Below are 23,892 nucleotides of genomic sequence, written 5' to 3' on the forward strand. Positions count from 1 at the left end.
TTTTTTTTTTTCAGAAGGAGTCTCACTCTGTCACCCAGGCAGGAATGCATGGCGCAGTCTCTGCTCACTGCAACCTCCACATCCCAGGTTCAAGCAACTGTCCTGCTTCAGCCTCCCGAGTAACTGGGACCACAGGCACGCACCACCACGCCTGGGTAATTTTTGTATTTTCAGTAGAGATGGGGTTTCACCATGTTGGCCAGGCTGATCTTGAACTCCTGCCCTCAAGTGATCCACTTGCCTCAGGCTCCCAAAGTGTTGGGATTACAGGTGAGAGCCACTGCACCTAGCCTCCTAAACAAAGTATTCTATCCAAAATAAAAATGTAATATAATTCCCTTGACTAAAATTCATTCAAAATTACTCTTAGTTTTCAGAATACAAATCCAAAGACCTTGGTTAACATGGCTCATCAAATGTTTGATTTAACAGTATCTTCCAAAATATAATGCAAGCCTATTTTGGTTCAGGAACTCTATTTCTAGAAACATATCCCCTCACACAAGGGTACATGATTATATTCATAATGTTCAGTGCAGAAATACCAGAAGAACAAAAATATAAATAGAATCCAAATCATAATGGGACTTGATTATATTATAGTATATCCATAACAAGTTGCAGAAAATAACATAAAGCAAGATCCTGTTTTCATAAAAAAGTCAATAAATAGGCCAGGCGTGGTAGCTCATGCCTGTAATGCCAGCACTTTGGGAGGGTGAGGTGGGCAGATCACCTGAGGTCGGGAGTTCAAGACCAGCCTCACCAACATGGAGAAATCCCATCTTTACAAAACTAGCCAGGCGTGGTGGCGCATGCCTGTAATCCCAGCTACTCAGGAGGCTGAGGCAGGAGAATCGCTTGAACCTGGGAGGCAGAGGTTGTGGTGAGCCAAGATTGCGCCACCGCACTCCACCCTGGGCAACAAAAGCGTAACTCCGTCTCACAAAAAAAAAAAAAAAAAAAAAAAAAAAAAAAAAATTCAACAAATACAAATGTTTAATGCACGCATAGTGCATTCCTGGAAAGACATTCATCAAACTGATCATAAAAGCTAGTTCTAGGCATGATAACTCTTTTAAAGAGTTTCATGGGTTTGCTTTTATATTTAGCAATTTAGTAAATCTGAAAGTTATTTTGTATATAATACAAGACAGGGAGTCTAATTTATTACTAAGTGGCCAAATGCCCCCAACACTTTGCTAAGTGTTTTGTGCTTTCCTTACAGATTGAAATGCTACTTTGACTCCATAAACTCCTACATATGGTTCCAATTCAAGAATGTGTTCCGTTCTACTATTTTTAATATTTTTCTTTACCCGCACCAGATGCTGTAAATAAATATAGTTTCATACTATATAAATACACAGCACATAAATATATACAGTTTCATAGTTTCATTACACCATGAAGGGTAATCCTCTCATTATTCATTTTCAAAACATTTTTGGCAATTTTTGCATAAACATTTTTGATAGAATCAGCGTGTTAAATTCCCAAAAGATATTAAATTTGTAAATTAATTTAGGGAAACCTGACTTTTTAATAAAATTGGTTCTCCCCATCAAGGAATATTATATGCCCCTAGTTATTCTGGTCTTTTTGCTGCTCCTCAGAAAAAGGGTCTTTTTGTGTTTTGTTTTGCTTTTTCATTTATGAAACTGATGCACCACCTACTACCCTAAGGAGGCAGGTGATTTTTTGTTTTGCTTTTCATTTAGAGGTAAGTTTACTACTAGGTATTTTCATTTTTATTGTTGTGGGAAAGACATCCTTTTCCTTAAAAAAAAAAAAAAAATTACATTTCAAGACTGATGCAAAGCTAGGTGCAGTGGCTCACACCTGTAATCCCAGCACTTTGGGAGGCTGAGGTGGGCATATCACTTAAGGTCAGGAGTTCAAGACCAGCCTGACCAACATGGTGAAATCCTGCCTCTACTAAAAACACAAAAATCAGCCGGGTGTGGTGGCATACACCTATAATTCCAGCTACTCTGGAGACTGGGGCAGGAGAATCGCTTGACCCAGGAGGTGGAGGTTGCAGTGGGCCAAGATCACGCCACGGCACTCTAGCCTGGGCGACAAAGAGACTCTGTCAAAAAAAAATCATCATTGTCATCATCGTCATTATCATCATCCCAGCACTTTGGGAGGCCAAGGCAGGAGTTCAAGGCTGCAGTGAGCTATGATCATGACACTGTACTCAGCCTGTAACAGAGTGAGACCCTGTCTCAAGCCAAAAAAAAAAAAAATAGTAAAAAGAAAAAAACCACAAAGACTGCTGCTGCTGGCATTTTGGAAAGCTGCTGATTTTACAGACTTCAATATTCCCAAAATCTCATGTGGAACTTCATATGGCCATAACTGTCTGACTTGCTTAGAGTCCTAGGGTCCTGTGTACCAACAAATGCCAGGTAATAAAATAATGTAGATGAAAATACAATAAAACAAACTGAAAAAAATGCTGTTACTAATTTATACCACATTCACTCTCAAGTACAGATTGCTGTCAGTAGTCAAAGCACAACCAGAGTATCCCTGAGAGCCAGAAAGAACAGGGGAAATGATCTGGTGGCAGTGGGAGAAATAATGTCGTCCAGACCACATAAAAATGACACTGAATTACAAATTCCAAAGTATAACACACAGCAATTCTAATCAATGCTGGAACTATGCCTTACCTCCTCAGGAACACCAATTCGTTTAGCGGGGATTTTCTGAAAAGAACCTTCAAAGAAGCTTTGTCCCAAAGAACCATAGTTCTCCACAGCAGTCTGGGAATAAATAATTCCCTGTGTTTAAAAATAAAACAGGGACAAAATAAAGTGCATTACATTTTAATTATAAAGATATCAAGATAGTTTACTGGCATTTCAAACATTAAGTAGCTTAAGTCAAAAAAAAGTTAACAGTGCTGATATTAATTTTCCTCCATGTTGTCAAAGGAGTACAGTACCCATCATCCTCAAATGGATGATCTCAATGGTTATTTTGTGACCTCCTCTTCCTCCTAACCATGTCCTGGATTTTTTCATGAAAGACTTGCTTTCTGAAGGTCATGATTATGTAAGTAAATGAAAGAGGCACTTAACTTGGAACAATGGGAGAGGGGACTCTGTCTATTTTAGTTTCCATTTGGCTTCTCTGCTTTACAAGAGAAGACTGGGCAATGGCTACGTGAGACTTAGAAAAATGCAATATTTTCTTGGCTTTTTACCTAGATTGAAATCGCAAATCAAGCATTTGGATCCAATACCAATAAACTAAAATTTTAAGTGTTTAGGAATTTTTAAATGTATCTTTCACTAGCTTTCTAAGGTCAGGAAAATTACTCAAAAACTGTATCCCAGGCCAGGTGCAGTGGCTCATGCCTGTAATCTCAACACTTTGCAAGGGCGAAGCTGGAGGATCACTTGAGCCTAGGAGTTTGAGACCAGCCTGGGAAAAAAGGGAGACTGTCTTTGCAAAAAATATAAAAAAGAATTAGCTGGGCATGGTGGTACACGCTTGTGGTCCCAGCTACTCAGGAGGCTGAGTTGGATCACTTGAGCCCAGGAGGTCGAGGCTGCAGTGAGCCGTGATGGCACTACCGCACTTCGGCCTGGGCAACAGAGCGAGACCTTGTCCCAAACATTAAAAAAAAAAAAAAACCAACTGTATGTCACAGGATACAGCCATTTGGCCATTTGTAATGGATTCAAACTGTTAAACAAATTATGGAGCGGAGGGGAGGAAAGCAAAGTTAAAATAAAATTAGAAAATTTGGCAGTTTTAATTACTGCAAATGATACTGGAGAGATATAGTGGTTTCCAATTACATAATATGTTGCCTTTTATTTAAAGAGGATAAAATCTAGAAGTATTAAAATTTGGTCATTAAACCAAAAAAGTCTCTAGAAGGCAAACATGAATTAGAATTAGTAGGAGTGCCTTTGTCAGAGATGAGTTTACTAACTTCATGCTTGAAGTCAGTCATGCTTAGTCTTCACTGAGTGGCACATATAACACCTATTGATATCACAGAGATAAGATCTATAGATAGGCCAGGTGTGGTGGCTCACGCCTGTAATCCCAGCACTTTGGGAAGCCAAGGAGGGGGGATCCCGAAGTCAGGAGATCGAGACCATCCTGGCTACCATGGTGAAACCCCGTCTCTACTAAAAATACAAAAATTAGCCAGGGGTGGTAGCACGTGCCTGTAGTCCCAGCTACTTGGGAGGCTGAGGCAGGAGAATCACTTAAACCCCAGGAGGCAGAGGTTGCAGTGAGCCAAGATCATGCCACTGCGCTCCAGCCTGGGCAACGGAGCAAGACTCCTTCTAAAAAAAAAAATACCCAGAATGGAGAATCACTTGTTTAACATTCTTGACAATCTGGCTGTAAATCAAAGAGTACTCTGTAACGATAATTAGACTTTCTGGGCTGGGTGCAGTGGCTCACGCCTCTAATCCCAGCACTTTGAGAGGTCAAGGCAGCAGATCTCCTGAGCTCAGGAATTCAAGACCACCCTGGGCAACATGGTGAAAACCCATCTCTACTAAAATACAAAACTTAGCCCAGGGTAGTGGCGTGTGCCTGTCGTCCCAGCTATTCAGGAGGCTGAGGCATGAGAATCACTTGAGCCGCGGAGGTGGAGGTTATAGTGAGCCACGATCACGCCACTGCACTCCAGCCTGCGCGACAGAGTGAGACTCCGTCTCAACAAAAAAGAAAATTAGACTTTCTAATTTTATCTATGTTTTAAAGTCAATCTTTTATGCTATACTTGCATATTACCAAATACCTCTATCAACACCACAAATGGAATCAGAAAAGCATAATTTGTCAATAAATTTCAATATAGATCATTTACCTACAGGGGCAACACAATTGATCCTGACTCCACTGCAGGCCCATTCCAAAGCTAAAGATTTGGTGAGGTTGTAAACACCTGCTCTTGCAGCTCCAGAATGCCTTTGAAAGACAAAACATAAACAGGACAATCAGCTTATGTTGCATATTTCTCTTGTTCACCAAGCTGGCAGGTATGCCAACTACCTGACAATTCCACCAGAGACTTCTTGCTATGGAGTCTGTCTTGTTGAGCTTCTGTCTAAACAACGAAGAAAAAACTATGTCCTTCAATATTAAATCCAAGTCACAGCTGATCATCAAGCAAATCTCACAAGGCATAGATCCAGATAAGGCTCCTCAAATCACTATGCAAGAGGAATACTTTGAAGAACTGATTATAGAGGAAAACAAATCGGTAATTTTAAGGATTTCAAGCATGTGGTTGTTTTTAAAATCAATTTTAAATAACAAAGGTGGCGAGGTGCAGTGGCTCACACCTATAATCCCAGCACTTTGGGAGGCCAAGGTGGGCAGATCACCTGAGGTCAGGAGTTCAAGACCAGCCCGGCAAACATGGTGAAACCCCATCTCTACTAGAAATACAAAAATTAGCCAGGCATTGTAGCAGGCATCTGTAATCCCAGCTACTCAGGAGGCTAAGGCAGAAGAATCACTTGAACCTGGAAGGCGGAGGTTGTAATGAGCTGTTATTATACCACAGCACTCCAGCCTGGGCAACAGAATGAGACTCCATCTCAAAAATAAATAAAGTACGGGGTCTTGTGTAGATAGACACTATGACTTCGAATTTCTACTTACAAGATCCTCAAAACCAAATATAGGATAATTTAATGTGAGAAAATTAACTTACACAACTAATTAGGAAAATTCTTCCAATCAAAGGCATTTGAAATCAGATGGTAAAAACCAGATTATTTAGTAAATCTTGTTGGACTTCCTTTAACATTTATTTTAGCATAGGTCTGCAGGTGATAATTCTTGCAGATTTTATATGTTTGAAAAGGTCTTTAATTCATCTTTGGTTTTGAAAGATATTTCAATGGATGCAGAATTCCAGGTTTGCATGCTTTTTTCTGTTGGCACTTTAAAGATGTTACACCACTAACTTCTAACTTGCATCGGTGCTGATGAGAAATCTGTTCTGTCTACAATGTGTCTTTTTCCTCCAGCTGCTTTTAAGATTTTCTCTTCAAAAAAAAAAAAAAAGATTTTCTCTTCAGCACTGGTTCTCAGCAATATGGTTATGATGTGCCTTGTACACTTTTCTTCATGTTATTTGTACTGGGATTTATTGAGCTTCTTGGATCTATAGGTTTATAGTTTTTATCAAATTTGGAAAACTTTCACCCACAGTGTCTTCAAATTTTTTTCTGTCCCTGTTTCTCATTTCTCTTTCAGAGACTCCAACTGTCTCACAGTTCACGAAGGCTGTTTTTGTTTTTTGTGTTTTTGAGACAGAATCTCGATCTGTCGCGCAGGCTGGAGTGCAGTGGCACGGCCTTGGCTTACTGCAACCTCTGCTTCCCGGGTTCAAGCGATTCTCCTGCCTTAGCCTCCCGAGTAGCTGGGTTTATAGGCGTGCGTCATCACGCCTGGCTAATTTTTGTATTTTTAGTAGAGAGGGGGTTTCGGCATGTTGGCCAGGCTGGTCTCAAACTCCCGACCTCAGGTGATCTGCCCGCCTCAGCCTCCCAAAGTGGTGGGATTACAGGCATGATCCACCGTGCCCAGCCTCAACTGAACATTTTACAAACTGAGTATGCCTTATTCAAAACGCTTGGAACCAGAAGTGTTTTGGATTTCAAATCTGTTCAGATTTTGGAATATTTGCATATACTACCTTGTATAGCATCCCTAATCTGAAAATCCAAAATCTGAAATGCTCCAAAAAGCATTTCCTTTGAGCATCCTATTGGTGCTCAGAAATTTTCAGGTTTTGGAGCATTCTGGATTTTGAGTTTTCAGATCAGGATGCTCAACCTATATTTGTGTAATTTTTTTTTTCAGTGCCTGTTATCTAAGGTGGTAGAAAGAGACCACTAAAGAAATACTAAAGATACTAAAGAAAAGACACTAAAGAAATCTAATACTAAAGAAATCAGCAAATATATATGTATTTTTAATCCACACTTGTCAACTACTGAACTTGTGTTTTTCAAGTTACTTCCTGGCATATTGCTTTTCTCCTGATTCTATTTGGATGGCCTTTAGATTCTTCTGAAAGAAATGACTGAGATAGGCCGGGTGCGGTGGCTCATGCCTATAATCCCAGTACTTTGGGAGGTTGAGGCGGGCGGATCCTGAGGTCAGGAGTTCGAGACCAGCCTGGTTAACATGGTGAAACCCTGTTTCTACTAAAAATACAAAAAATTAGCTGGGTGTGGTGGCCGGCGCCTGTAATTCCAGCTACTCAGGAGGCTTAGGTAGCAGAATCGCTTGAACCCAGGAGGTGGAGGTTGCAGTGAGCCGAGATTGAGCCATTGCACTTCAGCTTGGGCAACAAGAGTGAAACTCCATCTCAAAAAAAAAAAAAAGAAAAGAAAAGAAAGAAATAACTGAGATAGTAGGTTAAATAAGGTCACTAAGTTCTTTTTTCTTTCTTTTTTTCTTTTGGGGGGCGGGGACACAGTCTCACTCTGTAGCCCAAACTCCGCCTCCCAGATTCAAGTGATTCTCATACGTCAACCCCCCAAGTAGCTAAGATTATAGGTGTGTGCCACCATGCTTGGCTAATTTTTGTATTTTTAGTAAAGAAGGGGTTTCACCATGTTGGCCAGGCTGGTCTTGAACTCCTGACCTCAGGTGATCTGCCTACCTCAGCCTCCCAAAGTGCTGGGATTACGGGCGTGAGCCGCTGCCCCCAGCCCCACTGACTTCTTTTCTGAAAAAATAAATATCTATTGTCAATGGAAAAATTAATCAAAATCAAAATAAGAGTCAAATATGTCAAATTCCATTATGGTGAACTTCACAAGATATTCCAAATTCTACAGTCACGGATGTTGTAAGTTGGTCATTAGCTAAAAAATAAATTTGGGGTTATTCAAAGATACTTAATGTAGGCCAGGTGCGGTGGCTCACACCTGTAATCCCAGTACTTTGGGAGGCTGAGGTGGGCGGACCACGAGGTCAGGAGTTCGAGACCAGCCTGGCCAGCATGGTGAAACCCCCTATCTACTAAAAATACAAAAAATCAGCCGGGAATGGTGGCACGCACCTGTAATCCCAGCTACTTGGGAGGATGAGGCAGGAGAATTGCTTGAACCCGGGAGGAAGAGGCTGCAGTGAGCAGAAATTGCGCCACTGCACTCCAGCCTGGGTGACAGAGCGAGACTCTGTCTTAAAAAAAAAAAGAAGAAAAAAGATACTTAATATAAAAACAATTGTAGGCCGGGCGCGGTGGCTCAAGCCTGTAATCCCAGCACTTTGGGAGGCCAAGACGGGCGGATCACGAGGTCAGGAGATCGAGACCATCCTGGCTAACACGGTGAAACCCCGTCTCTACTAAAAATACAAAAAAAACTAGCCGGGCGAGGTGGCGGGCGCCTGTAGTCCCAGCTACTCCGGAGGCTGAGGCAGGAGAATGGCATAAACCCGGGAGGCAGAGCTTGCAGTGAGCTGAGATCCGGCCACTGCACTCCAGTCCGGGCGACAGAGCGAGACTCCGCCTCAAAAAAAAAAAAAAAAAACAATTGTAGGCCGGGCACAGTGGCTCACGCCTGTAATCTCAGCACATTGGGAGGCCAAGGTGTTCGGATCACCTGAGGTCAGGGGTTCCAGACCACCCTGACCAACATAGAGAAACCCCATCTCTCCTAAAAATACAAAATTAGCCTGGCATGGTGGCACATGCCTGTAATCCCAGCTACTCTGGAAGCTGAGGCAGGAGAATCGCTTGAACCCAGGAGGCGGAGATTGTGGTGGGCCAAGACCATGCCATTGCACTTCCAGCCTTGGCAACAAGAGTGAAACTCCGTCTCAAAAAAGAAAAGAAAAGACAACTTGTATTAGGCTAAACCTAGTATATAAATATTCCCCATAAAGGACAACTAGATGATGCTCTCCCAAACCATGGCTCCCAAATCCTCATCATTCTTGAGCTTTTCTTTGTAATACATACTTGAATATAAATGTTTTCCTTCTCAACCATGAAGAGTAAAAAGATCCTCCAAGTAAATGCCTTAGTTGTGATAAGCCTGCGGCTTTAGGTGCCCTCCTGGATGCACAGCCCCAGAGCCCCAGGGCCACAGGCTCTAGTGTAGGAAGCCCTGATGCAGTTCAAACTCCTCTCCCTGGTAGTTAAAGCCTTTTCTGACTCCCACTCCGTTCCCAGCTATTAATTTCCATTTGGCCACACCACCCATCATCACAATGAATGATTTGTAGTTCCCAAAAGCGCCATAGTGTCTCAAATTTCTGTGTCTTTACACAGTAAATGTCTCATTGACTTGCCTTCCTTTCTCCTCCTCATATGTCACCAAACTCGAGTTCACCTTCGAGACATGTTGCCAGGATGCTGCCCTCCTCTGTGCCCCCGCTTGCACACTTGCAAATACCTTTGCTGGAACATCCAACACCTTCTCTCTCTGGCTGATTATTTTCATACTTTGCTCCCCTACTAATTGTGGACTCCCTCAGAGTGTGGACAGCATCTGATTCATTTTAGTATTTCCAGATGTACCTTGTGCATGTACCTATACTGGTCAACTAAACAAGTGACAGCCAACAGTTTCAATTTGTCTCTTAAGAGAGCTCAAATTTAAAACAAAGGAGTGCTCAATCTCTGACATTCACCCTCCTCATCTATTGTAGAGGATACCGAAACCTATGTCTTTCAAATTTCAAATTACAACACAATGATAATAGTGAAATAAAATTAGCAAGTCATAAGCAGCAAGTGCAGAAAAGAAAATATAACAGAGCAGACCACAATAAAATTGAAAATATCAGCCGGGTGCAGTGGATCACATCTGTAATCCCAGCATTTTGGGAGGCTGAGGTGGGTGGATCACTTGAGGTCAGGAGTTAGAGACAAGCCTAAGCAACATGGTGAAATCCTGTCTCTACTAAAAATACAAAAAATTACTGGGCGTGGTGGTGGGTGCCTGTAATCCCAGCTACTCGGGAGGCTGAGGCATAAGAATCACTTGAACCCAGGAAGCAGAGGTTGCAGTGAGCCAACATCGTGCCATTGCACTCCAGCCTGGGCAACAAGAGCGAAACTCCATCTCGAAAAAAAAGAAAAGAAAGAAAAAAAAAATCAGAGGCACATAGATAGTAATAGGTTTCCTTCATGAATTTTGTTTTGCCTATAGACACATACACGTATGTGTTCTCTAGGTCAAGATGTAAAATTTTTTTCTTACTATGAGTCATGGTCAAAAGTGTGAAAGCTATTGGAAAAGGAAACGATTCTTAAAGAAGAAAAGCAAGAAATATCTGAAACATATTTCCATAGCAAAGACTGTCTTTTCCATAGCAAAGACAAGTTGTGTTTTTTCCTAGCCAACCGAATATCAGAAAAGCCACTGATTTCATTTCAAAAATGTATTTTAAGCAAAGAAACTCTCATTACTTCTTACATATGCATGAAGGAGGATAAATTTCACTCATAAAGGAACTACAACTTTTCCAAAGGTCAGTTTGGCAATATCTCTTAAAATTACAATGGCATTTGGCTTTGGACTTAGCAAATATACTTCTTGCAATTTAGGCCACACACCATCTGATGTATATAAAATGTTACTTACTGCAGGTGTTTAGTTGGGTTTTGGTAATAACAACCCAAATGCCCACCAACTGGAAATGGTTACATAAATCATTCCTTACTTATGGTTTATAAAGTGACATATTAGCCATAAAAAAAAGAAATCTCTTTAGATTTGGTTAAGAAAATATCTCCAGGATATTTGCTTCATTTGAAAACATCAAGATACAGAATAGTGTTTAAAGTATCCTAAATTTTTTGTTAAAATGTAGGAAAAAGACATGCCCCCAAAACTATCAACAGTAATTGCCTGTGAGGATGGCAAATGCCAGAAAGAACCTACAATCTGAATTATTTCTTCCAAGATGCTAAAATAGGTAAATATGTTTAGTAAAGAATAATGAGCAGGAAAAGAAGGTATAGTGGTATCAATGGCCTGCACACCACTTTTTACTCTGTTTTTAGTAACATCACATTGATTTCCACTTGAGGAAGTACCTCTTGCCTGTTCTCAGTCCATGTCCAAGCAGTGATGACCGCAGTTCCTCATTCCTCAGGCTGACCATGCATATCAGAGCAACCTCATTTCTACAGTTTTTGGTTAATGGGTGAACACATGACTAGGCAGTCTGAAACTGGCAGTCTGAATCTGAACGGGAATGTTTTAGAAGTACTTTGAATTTTAAGTTCAATAAATAATAAATAAAACTTTGAAATTTAACTTCAATTTTAAGTTCAATTAAAAGAAAATGTTAACTATTAGGATCACAACTCCTTTAAAGGTATTAATGATTTTGATTTAAGAAATGTTCCCTATCCCGCTTCCCCCATCCAGAAGACAAAACTCAAAGACTTAGAAAGAAAACGATATAAAAATGCTTACGCAGCTAATGGAAATCCAGCTTTAGTAAGGACAATGATATTGACGATAGATCCTCCATGCTCTTTCATCCAGGAGTTGTAAACTGCAGGATAGAGGCAAACTCGATCATTAAATTTTTAAACAGTGTCCTGCTCCTCCTGATACCTTGTTTCAGCACAGTGCCTGTTTGGTATGTTTTACATGTTCATTTACATTTTCTTATAAAAAAGCCTGATTAAGGTAAAATTTACACATCATAAAATTCATCTACGTTAAGTGTGCAATGTAATGACTTAATAAATATACACAGAGTTGTGCAACCATTACTACAATCCAACTTTAGAACCTTTCCATCACCCCAAAAAGTTCCTTCACACCCATTTGCAGCTCAACCCATCCCCAGGAAAACACTCATCTTTCTGTTTCTCTAGATTTGCCTTTATCTTTTCTGAAAATCTCATGTAAAGTGAATCGTACAATATGTGGTCTTTTGTGTCTAACTTCCTCCACTTAGAATCATGTTTGTGAGGTTCATCCATGTTGTAATGTGTTAATAGTTCCTTTCTGATTGCTGAGTAGTATTCTGTTATGTGTATATGCCATATTTTATTTATCCACTTATCAGCTGATAAACATTTGGATAGTTCCTCTTTGGGGCAATTATGAATACAAATCTTTGTGTGGTCATATGTTAACTCTGTTTAGCTTTTAAAGAAACTGCCAAATGGTTTTCCAAAGTGTCCCCACCATTTTACATTACTCTCAGGAATGCATGTGGGATGTAGTTTATATACACCCTTGCTGTCTGATTTTTTCATAATAGCCCTCTAGTGGGTGTGAAGTGGTATCGCACTGGAGTTTTTATTTGCATTTCCCTAATGACTAATCATGTTGATCTATACATCTAACCTATGTCAGTACCACACTGTCTTAAAATCAAGAAATAGCTGTGAAATCAAGAAGCGTTAAGTCCTCCAACTTTCTTCTTTGGCAAAATTGTTTTGGCTTTTCTGGGCCCTCTGCATCTCCATATATAGTGTAGGATCAGTTTGTTAATTTCTGCAAAAATGTACAGGGATTGCACTGAATCTACAGATCAATTTGGGAAGAACTAACACATTAACAATATTGAAATGTCTAACCCATAAACACTGAATATCTTTACATTATTTAAATCTTCTTTGATTTCTCTCAGCAGTGTCTGGCAGTTTGTAACATACAAGTCTTACACTTCTTTTGTTAGCCTCATTGTTAAATATTTTATGATTTATATATGCTGGAAGCTCCACTTGATATTTGGCACCAATTCTACTCATACAAATCAAGATAATGCTAGAGATGTATCTCCAGTCTCTCTTCAATAGAAACCCGAATTCTTAGAATTTAAAGATCAGACAAAATTAAATACTCAATCCTATTAAGGGCTTAAGCAAAAATAAGAATACCTTATCATTATTACCGACTGCTTCCCTGTGAGTTTTTACCAATTCATAATATATAACAGAAAAAAGAAGGTAAAACCAGTAGAAAAGAAGACATGAAATACAACATATTCTGAATCTAAGACAATTTTTTCACATTATTTTCACATTGCTAAATTTGAGATGCCTTACAGTTGGTGGCATCTTACAATTATAAATAGCAGTGTTTTTACTTTCTTAATGTATATAGAATGATGGTGAATTTCACAATTAATTATATCTTTGGCTCAATGAAATACAATAGTTATTTTTAAACAATACGATCATACACCTAGAAAACCCGAAACTAGTTTGACAAACTATTAAAGCTGCAAATTATCAGTTAAAGCTAGAAGATACATTTGAAAAAATAAGTTTTCAATAAACCAACAATAGTCCAGCTGAAAAATAAAGTGGAAAAAGAGTCCATTCAAAGTAGCAATAGCCATGAAATATATCTAGGCATATAATCTTAATTTAAAGTGATCTATGTGATTCAAACCACAAACCTTTGCCAAAAGATATAAACTATATTTTATTAATGAAAAGACATGTTATGATGGAAAGATTCTATGTTTAAACATGTCAATTATTTCCAAGTTATTAAATTTAACACAATTCCAATCAAATTTCCCCAGGATTTCTGAGGAAGAAGCTGAATATAAAATTCATGTCAAAGAATAAATGGGCCTGGTGTACTGGCTCACACCTGTAATCCCAGCACTTTGGGAGGCCAAGGTGGATGGATCACCTGAAGTCAGGAGTTCAATACCAGCCTGGCCAACATGGCAAAACCCCATCTCTACTATAAGTGCAAAAATTAGCAGAGCATGGTGGCATGTGCCTGTAATTCCAGCTACTCGGTGGGCTAAGGCAGGAGAATTGCTTGAACCAGGGAGGCAGAGGTTGCAGTGAGCCAAGATCACACCACCACATTCCAGCCTGGGCAACAGAGACTCCGTCTCAAAAAAAAAAAAACAAAGAAAACAAGAATAAATGGTCATGAATAGCCAAGAAAAGTTTGGAAATAAAAATAAATAAAGCAGTATTTTCCATATCATATCAAATACTGAAAACCATATAAAACCATTTGTTTTTAGCACAAGAAAGGAGAATAACCATTTATTTAAATTATTCTACACAGACTTTCTGCTGCTGGACAAATACCACCATATACATATATTTATTTATTTCCTAGTTCTGAAAATGTCTAGAAGAAATGATAACCCAGTAGTAGTGAGCACATGTAGTACCCAAATCTCACCTTCTAAAAATCATTCCCGGCTAGGAGTGGTGGCTCACACCTGTAATCCCAGCACTTTGGGAGGTCAAGGTGAGAGGATCACTTAAGCCCAGGAGTTCAAGACCAGCCTGGGCAACACAGAAAAACTCTGTCTCTATGAAAAATTTAAAAATTAGCCAGGCGTGGTGTCATGTGCCTATAGTAGCAGCTGCTCGGTAGGCTGAAGCGGGGAGGATTGCTTGACCCCAGGAGTTCAAGGCTGCAATGGGCTATGCAGCCTTGAACCACTACCTACACTCCAGCCTGGGTGACAGAGGAAGACTCTGTCTCCAAAAAGTAAATAAATAAATAAGCAAACAACAATTACGATTCCCTAGTAAAGGGAACTAGGTCTTCTTGGAGAAACAGGTCTGAGCCATGTCAAAAAGACACAGAAGCCAGATTAGCCAGACAACTAGAACGTCAGAAAGAAAATGAGCAATACTGAATAAAAATAAATTCCATTCATCAACAGAAATGCTTAGGAGAAAAAAGAAAAATATAACTTACGAAAACTAAAAACTAAAAGCCCCAAATAAGTAAAAGCAAAAATAATAGGCCTTGTATTCTTTTTATTTGTTTATTTATTTATATTTATTTTTATTTTTACTTTTAATTTTTGAGATGGATCCTCGCTCTGTTGCCCAGGCTGGAGTGCAGTGGCGCAATCTCGGCTCACTGCAACCTCTGCCTCCCTGGTTCAAGAGATTCTCCTGTCTCAGTCTCCCAAGAAGCTGGGACTACAGATGCACGCTGCCACGCCCGGCTCATTTTTTTTTTTTTTTTTTTTTTTTGTATCTTAGTAGAGACGGGGTTTCACAGTGCTGCCCAGGCTGGTCTCAAACTACTGAGCTCAGGTAATCCGCCTGCCTCGGCCTCCCAAAGTGCTGGGATTACAGGCATGAGCCACCATGCCCGGCTGGCCTTGTATTCTTTACAAGCCAGTTTTGGCTAATAAAAATCATTGCTGAATTTCAATTCTGTAGACTTTTAATTGACAGTTGTTAGCAAGGAATCTTGGATTGGTAAGACATTGCTGATTTGCTTGTTACAAGGAGTGAAAGCACTGAGCTATACAGCTTGGGTTAGAGACCACTAGTTGTCTCCCAATACTCAGTCTCCCTTTCTTCCACAGAAATAGAATTTGTATTAAGCACATAGCTGCCCACCTAAGGACTCTATTTCCCAGTTTCTTTTACAGCTAGGTATGATCATTTAACTGAATTCTAGCCAATGAATGTGAGCAAACATCATGGTGCTACTTCCAGATGGTGCCCATAAAAGGAATGGGTGAGCCTTACACTTTTTCCCCATTCCTGCTGTCTGCAATGCACATTTGATAGCAAGAACTGGAGCAGCCCTCTTCAATCATGCAATGGAAATCACAGGTCAAGAACAGTAGAGCAATAAGAAGGATCCTCAGTCTCTAATGATTATGAAACTACCATGTAATTCTCAGACTACCTTCCTGGACTTTTTATGTGAGAAAAATCAACTCATGTTACTGGAACGACCCAGCTTGTATCGCAACTTATACAGAGCTTGATTCTGCTAGACAGGTAGAGATGTCTGCAAGACCTCTGACTTGTAGACACTAAGAATATAAAGCCTAATTCGGGTTGGCATGAAGACCCTTTGAGTTAGGGTTGTAGTTGGTCTGTATTTTTCACCATAAGAAAGAGTTGGGTAGTTTTTAAAGAATCTCTTGCCGGGCACGGTGGCTCAAGCCTGTAATCCCAGCACTTTGGGAGGCCGAGACAGGCGGATCATGAGGTCAGGAGATCGAGACCATCCTGGCTAACACGGTAAAACCCCATCTCTACTAAAAAATACAAAAAAAAAAAAATCTAGCCGGGCGTGGTGGCGGGCGCCTATAGTCCCAGCTACTTGGAAGGCCGAGGCAGGAGAATGGCGTAAACCCAGGAGGCGGAGCTTGCAGTAAGCTGAGATCAGGCCACTGCACTCCAGCCTAGGCCACAGAGCAAGACTCTGTCTCAAAAAAAAAAAAAAAAATCTCTTGAATTACCCAACTCAGGAGTTCAGTACTAACCACCCACGAAACACAACCTTTAATCCAAAGACTATACATGCATGCTAATTAGTTGTTAGAGAGCATACAGACTCTGTCTCTAGTATTCTCCCTGAATTTATTTATTGGTTCTGCGAAAAGATTTAATAGATTCATTTCTTAAAAACAAAATAAGTGTGAGAGTTTTCTCCAATTTTATGAACAAGTTTATAGCTAAATCTATGTACAGATCATTAATAATTTCCTCATAATAAATTCTAAGACATAAAATGATGAGATTGATGGATATCCATATTTTATAAATATTGCCAAATTACTATACTGAAATGTACCAATTTACATTCCTATGTTGTAAGTGAGAAAATCTAGGCAATAAATGTTAATGACATGGGGCTTCTGAGTCCCTCATAGGATTCCTGAGATCTCTAAATAAAGACGTGGTGACTTGTGGATACTGATGGTACTCGCCTGCTTTGCACATGTAGAAGGTACCCGTCAGGTTGGTCTCAAGCACGGCGTGCCATCCCTTAGAACTGATGTGTTCAGCAGGAGAAAGAAACTGGCCTCCTCCATTGTTCACCAAGAAATTGATCTTACCAAAAGTATCTAAGGTAGATTTGACCAAATTATTCACCTAAAGAAGAACATTGGAAGTTACTAAAAGTTTACCAGCCTAACCTGCTACCTCGCCTGATTGTTTGCTCTAGACAGAGTTTGCAATCTCTCACAGTGAACAGTCACTCCAAGTACCACAATGAATGAACATGCAGCAATGAATAACCCTAAAAATCCTACACCAACGAGTAATGTACCAGCACCCAATACCCACACATCACAAAGCTAAAATTGTAATTTTGATGACAAGATAGATCCAAGGGCCTGGAATACCCTTGAATAGGGCAGGCCTCTGTCATATGTTAATTTGTGAGCTACCAACCCACAATAAACACTGATGAAATCCGATTAAAACGAACATTAAAAAATGACTCAAGGGGCCAGGCACGGTGGCTCACGCCTGTAATCCTAACACTTTGGGAGGCTGAGGCAGGCGGATCACCTGAGGTCAGGAGTTTGAGATCAGCCTGGCCAACATGGTGAAACCCATCTTTATGAAAAATACAAAAATTAGCTGGGCATAGTGGCATGCACCTATAGTCCCAGCTACTCAGGAGGCTGAGGCAGGAGAATTGCTCGAACCCGGGAGGTATAGGTTGCATTGAGCCGATACTGCGCCATTGCACTCCAGCCTGGGCGACAGAGGAAGGCATTCTCTCTAAAAAAAAAAAAAAAAAAAAAGATACAAAATGACTTAAAGGGCAAAAGGCCATCTCTACCTGAGACCACACTCTTGCCTCCCTTCCTCTCCTTCTCCAGTAGTCACTGGCTCAGTAAATCATTAACATGAGAATCTCCTTCACAGCCTCTGCTTCTAGTGAGCCTCATCTAAGACAGCTACAATAGGAGAACCTGAAGCACAGCCAGGTTTAAGAACCACTACTGCAAATTACAATGAATGAATAAACGATACAGATAGATCTCCATTACCTCCTCTTCATTCCGGATGTTGCATTGTATGGGAATGACTCGTGCCTGGTTTGTGGGAGGTAGGCTGGCCTTCAGTTCATCTGCCGCAGACTTCAATCTCTCCAACTTACGGGATGCAATGACCACATTACTCCCTGAGGAGAAACAGCCAGAGAACAAATAAATATGCCTTCATGAGATGCAGTGAACACATTACACCTTGAGAAGTAAACAGCTAGGGAAAAAATAAATATGCCTTCACCAGTTGTCCAAATTTCAACAATAGTATTGAAAAAATATATCATGTTTTTCATTTTTTGAAGTATTTTTTATTTTAGAGTCAAGGTCTCACCCTGTTGCTCAGGCTGGAGTGCAGTGGCTCGATCATAGCTCATTGTAACCTTGAACTTCTCCCAGGCTAAAGCAATCCTCCCACCTTGCCTCCCAAAGTTCTGGGACTACAGGCACCAGTCACTGCACCTGGTCATGTGTGTTCCTATGTCTTAAAAAAAGCTGAATTAGGACTTCTGCTTCTGGACAAGATGGAGTAATAGAAACTGAATTTGCCCTCCATTCTGAAATAACTAAAATATTGGACAAAATATATGAAACGATGGTTTTCTGGCACTGGACATCAAGTAGCACCGGATGGTCATCTCTGGGAGGGTGAAAACAAACATGAGCCCTTGGATTGCCCCAGCTTGCTGCCTGGAGAGAGGTTCTAGACTGCAGCAAGGGAGGGGAACACATTCAGAGACCAAAGTCTCCCTGGTGGAAGAGATGAAGCTGGGAGTCTAGGGAGCCAAGGCAGTGAGATTGCCCAGGGGATAGGGAGAAAAGATATACAGAGAGAGGGAACTCCAGAGATCTGCAGAGTCTCTCTTGAACCTTCACCTGAATACCGATCGATGCTTGGGAATAAATCAAAGAGGAAAGAACCACCAAAAATGGGCAGGGAGATCAAACCCTGGCACTCACACAGCACTGGGAACTGTTAGTGTGCCCAGCAGAAGAAAACCTTTCACAGGGCATTCTGTAAAATATGCAGAAGCAGATGGCTTCCGCAGTGAGGCAAAATTCACCATAGACTAAAGGCTGCTCAGATCAAGCCTCTTTTAAAGTATTAAATTGTTTTCAAGTGACCTAACTGTATCCCAGAACAAAGCTCAAGAGTATATGTATGTGTATATATACACACACATATATTTATTTTTATATATACATATTTTTATATATATGTATATATTTATATACATACACACATATACACACATATATAATATATATATATATTTTTTTTTTGATACGGAGTCTCGCTCTGTCATCAGGCTGGGATGCAGTGGCACAATCTCAGCTCACTGCAATCTTCGCCTCCCGGGTTCAAGTAATTCTCCTGCCGCAGCATCCCAAGTAGCTGCGACTACAGGCATGCGCCACCAGGCCTAGCTAATTTTTGTATTTTTAGTAGAGATGGGGTTTCACCATGTTGGCCAGGATGGTCTCAGTCTCTTGCGCCTAAGAATATTTATAAGAATATAAAAATAGCCAACATGCACCACGGTCAATTTAGTATCTGGCATCCAACAAAAAAACTACCAGGCATGCCAAGGAACAGGAAAATAACAGCACATAATGAGGAGAAAAGTCAATTAATAAAAACAGACCCAGGCCGGATGCAGTGGCTCACACCTATAATCGTAATCCCAGCACTTGGGAGGCTGAGACGGGCTGATCATGAGGTCAGGAGTTTGAGAACAGCCTGACCAACATGGTGAAACCCTGTCTCTACTAAGAATACAAAAAGTAGCCAGGCATGGTGGCGCGTGCCTGTAATCCCAGCTACTCAGGAGTCTGAGGCAGGAGAATTTCTTGAACCTGGGAGGCAGAGGTTGCAGTGAGCTGAGATCACCCCACTGCCCTCCAGCCTGGGCAACAGAGCAAGACCCTGTATGAAAAAAAACAAAAACAAAAACCAGAACCGGAACCAGAAATGACACTGATGATATAATTAAATAGACCATTGATGAAGAGAAAAATCTTAAAAGCAGCCAGAGAAAAACAACACATTAAATATAGAACAAGAAGGATAAAGACTTCTTTCAGAAACAATGCAAGCCAGAAGACAGTGAAACATCTTTACGGTACTAAAAGCAATGAAAAAGATGGTGAACTTAGAAATCTTGACCCAGTGAAAATATCTCTCAAAAATGATGGCAAAATAAAGACTTTTTCACCCATATGAAAGCTAGAAGAATTCATCAAGGTGTTCTGCACTACAAAAAAGATAAAAGGAAGTCCTTCAAGTAGAAGGAAAATGATGCCAGATAAAACTCTAAAAATATACAGAAGAAAGAGAACTAAAAACGGTTCATTTGTGTGTTTGTTTTTGAGACAGGGTCTTACTCTGTTGCCTAGGCTGGAGTGCAGTGGTGATCTTGGCACACTGCAGCCTTGACCTTCTGGGCTCCACTGATCCTCCTACCCCAGCCTCCTGAGTGGCTGGGACCACAGACATAAACCACCATACCCGGCCAGTTTTTTTTTTTTTAAGTAGAGATGAAGTCTATGTTGCAGAAATAGTAATTATGTGAGAAAATATAAAGATTTTTCTTCTTTCTATTCAGATCTCTTTAAAAGGTAGTGATAGTTCAAAGCAAAAATAATAATGTATTATAGAATTTATAACATACGTAGAAGTAAAATGATTCTCTCCTTCTCCTTGAGAATAATAGCACAATGGCTAAGAAGGGTGAAATGGAAGTAGTGACAGTCCTTCCTTTGCTCTGCCCTAATATGCTCTGATTTCAGTTAGCTTAGCTTAAAGACACCAGTCTCTCAACAACATGGTTCAAATTTCAATAACCACGGTATATTAACTGTAACTGCATAAAATGCAAACTTCACTGCTAGCTTTTCAACCCACAAATCATAAATAACAGATGTACATCAAGATCAGCGATTAATCAGTGATTAATCATGTCATTTCTTCCAACATCTATCAGTGAATGGCCACTGTGCATCTCTTCTTCATTTCAGAAGAGCTCAGACAGCAAAGAATATAGCTGTGTCACCTCCTGGTTTTTCAACAAGAAACCCAAGTGACATTTTACAAAAACACATGATCTAAGGAGGGACTGGTCAACAAACATGAAAAGTGAGACCAAGAAATGAAAATTTGTAACACTGGAAGCGAAATTAGAATTGCATATCAGGGGAATTATAAAAGGGGAATGCATGACACTGCCACCATTCTAGAAACTACAGAAAGCCAGAAGATCTTACTGAAGGCAAACTTAACATAATGAGGAAAGTATACGTGACAAAGAAGACAAAGATATCCCAAAGGAAGTAACACCCACAAAAAATTTCACATTAAAGAAACTTTTGGGGCCGGGTGTAGTGGTTCACTTCTGTAATGCCAGCACTTTGGGAGGCCAAGGTGGGCAGATCACAAGGTCAGGAGTTTGAGACCAGCCTGACCAACATGGCAAAACCCCGTCTCTACTGAAAACACAAAAATTAGCCAGGCATGGTGGCGGGTGCCTGTTAATCCCAGCTACTCAGAAGGCTGAGGCAGGAGAACTGCTTGAACCCCGGAGGCAGAGGTTGCAGTGAGCTGAGATTGTACCACTGCATGCCAGCCTGATGAGAAGAGCAAGATTCTGTCTCAAAAAAAAAAAAAAAGAAAGAAAGAAAGAAACTTTTGGAAATATTTCATGACATTGAAAGTATAAAATATAAAATGTTGGAAGCTGATCCAAACATAGAAAGGAGTATGACAATTTAACAAAGTATAGGAAAAATGCTTGCTCCATATCATAAGGTATACAATGAGAAGGCAAGCACTAATCGAATGACTCGACACACTTTTCACATGAAAATAAAAGTTTAATTTTCAATACTGAGTTTTTAAATTTTTTATTTCTAATTGACAAATAACTGTATACATTAATGGGGTAAAACGTGATATTTTGATACATACATATATTGTGGAATAATGAAATCAGGCTAATGTATCCATCACCTCTTATACTTATCATTTCTTTGAGGTAAGAACATTCAAAATCCACTATTTTCACTATTTTGAAATACATAATGCATCACAAACTATAGCCATCATGCTGTGCAATGGATCATCAGAACTTATTCCTCCTGTCTAAATGAAACTTTGTACTCTTTGACCGACATCTAGGAGACTGAAGGAAGGAAGATGAATGCAGAAATGAAAACTTAAAACAAAAGAAACTGTTTTAAAGGAAGGGGCCAGGGGAACAGGACTCCCTGCTTCTAGTGAGCAAAAGCAGCAGCCTTGAGCTTCTACAGCCTTTTGTATTTATAGGGTAGAAAGAGCAGGGAGGAGGAGGAAACGACTGGTCAGCTGCTTAACTGACCACAGGTTCACATTATTGCTAACAAGCTTCAGATGTGCCTCATCACAAGAAACACTTGTGCCTGGGTCGTGACTATCTTCAGCATTCCTTCTGGTTGGCAGACAGTTTGTCGGTTTGCCAACATTCTGCGTTTATGAGAACAGTTTGCTGTTTGCTTATATACCCTCCAGTGGTATACTGAGTTGATCACGACCCTCACTCTTGCGGCCTGCAACATCTCTCCCTTTTCGTTTTTTGAATTGAGAAAGGCAATTGCAAAATGTGTGGCCTTGGTGGTTCATTCCGTCTTCACATTCAGCATGTACTGGGGGAAACCAGGCCCATGGTTGGGATCCATGGGTCCCTCTAGTCTCCTGTTCTGTGGTCACACACACCTTGAGGGCACCCACACAGTTTGTTCATCTCCTGCAAAAACACATACCCTCGTCCCCACGTTAGTAAATCAATGGAAACAGAAGCAAAGGCTTTTGTGGCTGTGGCCAGGAGGCATGCCGAAGCATCTGCTCCACAAGCTGTAACTCAGCTTCTGCCTCTTTGGTTAATTACCATGGGGTAAAACTTCTCATTGATAAGGAGATGCAGGCTCTTTCTGATTAATAGAAGGCACAGGGAAAGCAAATTGAAGTTCATCCTTCTCGTGCAACAATATAGCAAAAAAAAAAAAACTTGGCCGGGTGCGGTGGCTCACACCTGTAATCCCAGCACTTTGGGAGGCCAGGGCGGGTGGATCATGAGGTCAGGAAATCGAGACCATCCTGGCTAACACAGTGAAACCCTGTCTCTACTAAATATACAAAAAAATTAGCCGGCAGGGTGGTTGGTGCCTGGAGTCCCAGCAACTCAGGAGGCTGAAGCAGGAGAATGGCATGAACCCAGGAGGCAGAGCTTGCAGTGAGCCAAGATCATGCCACTGCACTGCAGCCTGGGCAACAAAGTAAGACTCCATCTCCAAAAAACAACAACAACAACAAAAATGATCCTTAAGAACTTCAATTTGTACTGTACAGGTGGTCCAGTAAATGCTGTGGGTTGTGATAGAAAAATCTCTCTCCTAGTTGTACTTGCAAATCCTTGATTCCCTCACTTCTTCCTTAGTGGAGAAGCGTGCAACTTACAGGGAACAAGCCATAGTTGTACAATATACTCTCCTGGTTCAAAAACCCAAAGATCTTGTGACACTACGACTACCGGAATGTCTTCTTCACAATCAAAATCAGCAACTCCTGGGACTACAGTAATGCCTTGCAAGTGAAGATGACTTTTGCCAAAAAGTCTCTATTTAACTCTATCCCCATTTCTATTTATCCCTACTTATCTCTATTTGTCCCTGTAGGCCTCTTTAGGTCCCTTCAGGTCTCTGTTTGTCCCTGAAAGTCCCTGTTTGGGCACCACTTTGACAAAAATTTCTGAAGATAATGAAATACTTGTACTTTTTCCCATTGACTATTTTTGCTTTGCATGGTTTCAGCTTGCATGATCATTGTTACAATCCTACAATGCCAAGCAAAAGCAAAGACTACCTATGAACTGTTAAGTGGTTCTTTTACATATATATTTTAAAGATGAGGTCTCACTGTGTTGCCCAGGCTGTGGTTCTTCAGTATTAAATTCCATGTGAGGCGAAACAGTTATAGACTGTTCTCACCCTAATACAGCATTTCACTGTATCATAATTACCTGTTAATTTAACAGTCTGCTCCACTCACTGTCATCTCCTGGAGGCAGGGACCCTGTAATTGCTCTATTTGTTATGCTAACACACAGTCCAACATATACATGCGGA

At 40.5% G+C, this 23,892-nt stretch overlaps 1 protein-coding gene across 1 annotated transcript in view; it reads right to left on the reverse strand.

Annotated features, from left to right (window-relative positions):
- The window catches only part of PECR (peroxisomal trans-2-enoyl-CoA reductase), a 39,362-nt gene that overhangs the window by 6,870 nt on the left and 8,600 nt on the right, over positions 1-23,892 (reverse strand). The window contains exons 2-6 of the mRNA XM_023220575.2: positions 17,740-17,873; positions 16,663-16,828; positions 11,445-11,526; positions 4,857-4,953; positions 2,682-2,792 (exon numbers count right to left, since the gene is read on the reverse strand). Of these exons, the coding sequence (XP_023076343.2) occupies positions 2,682-2,792; positions 4,857-4,953; positions 11,445-11,526; positions 16,663-16,828; positions 17,740-17,873 (590 nt within the window). The remainder of the gene's footprint in view (positions 1-2,681; positions 2,793-4,856; positions 4,954-11,444; positions 11,527-16,662; positions 16,829-17,739; positions 17,874-23,892) is intronic.

Source organism: Piliocolobus tephrosceles, chromosome 11 (genome assembly GCF_002776525.5).
Source record: "Piliocolobus tephrosceles isolate RC106 chromosome 11, ASM277652v3, whole genome shotgun sequence".
In the NCBI taxonomy this organism is placed as follows: Eukaryota; Metazoa; Chordata; class Mammalia; order Primates; family Cercopithecidae; genus Piliocolobus; species Piliocolobus tephrosceles.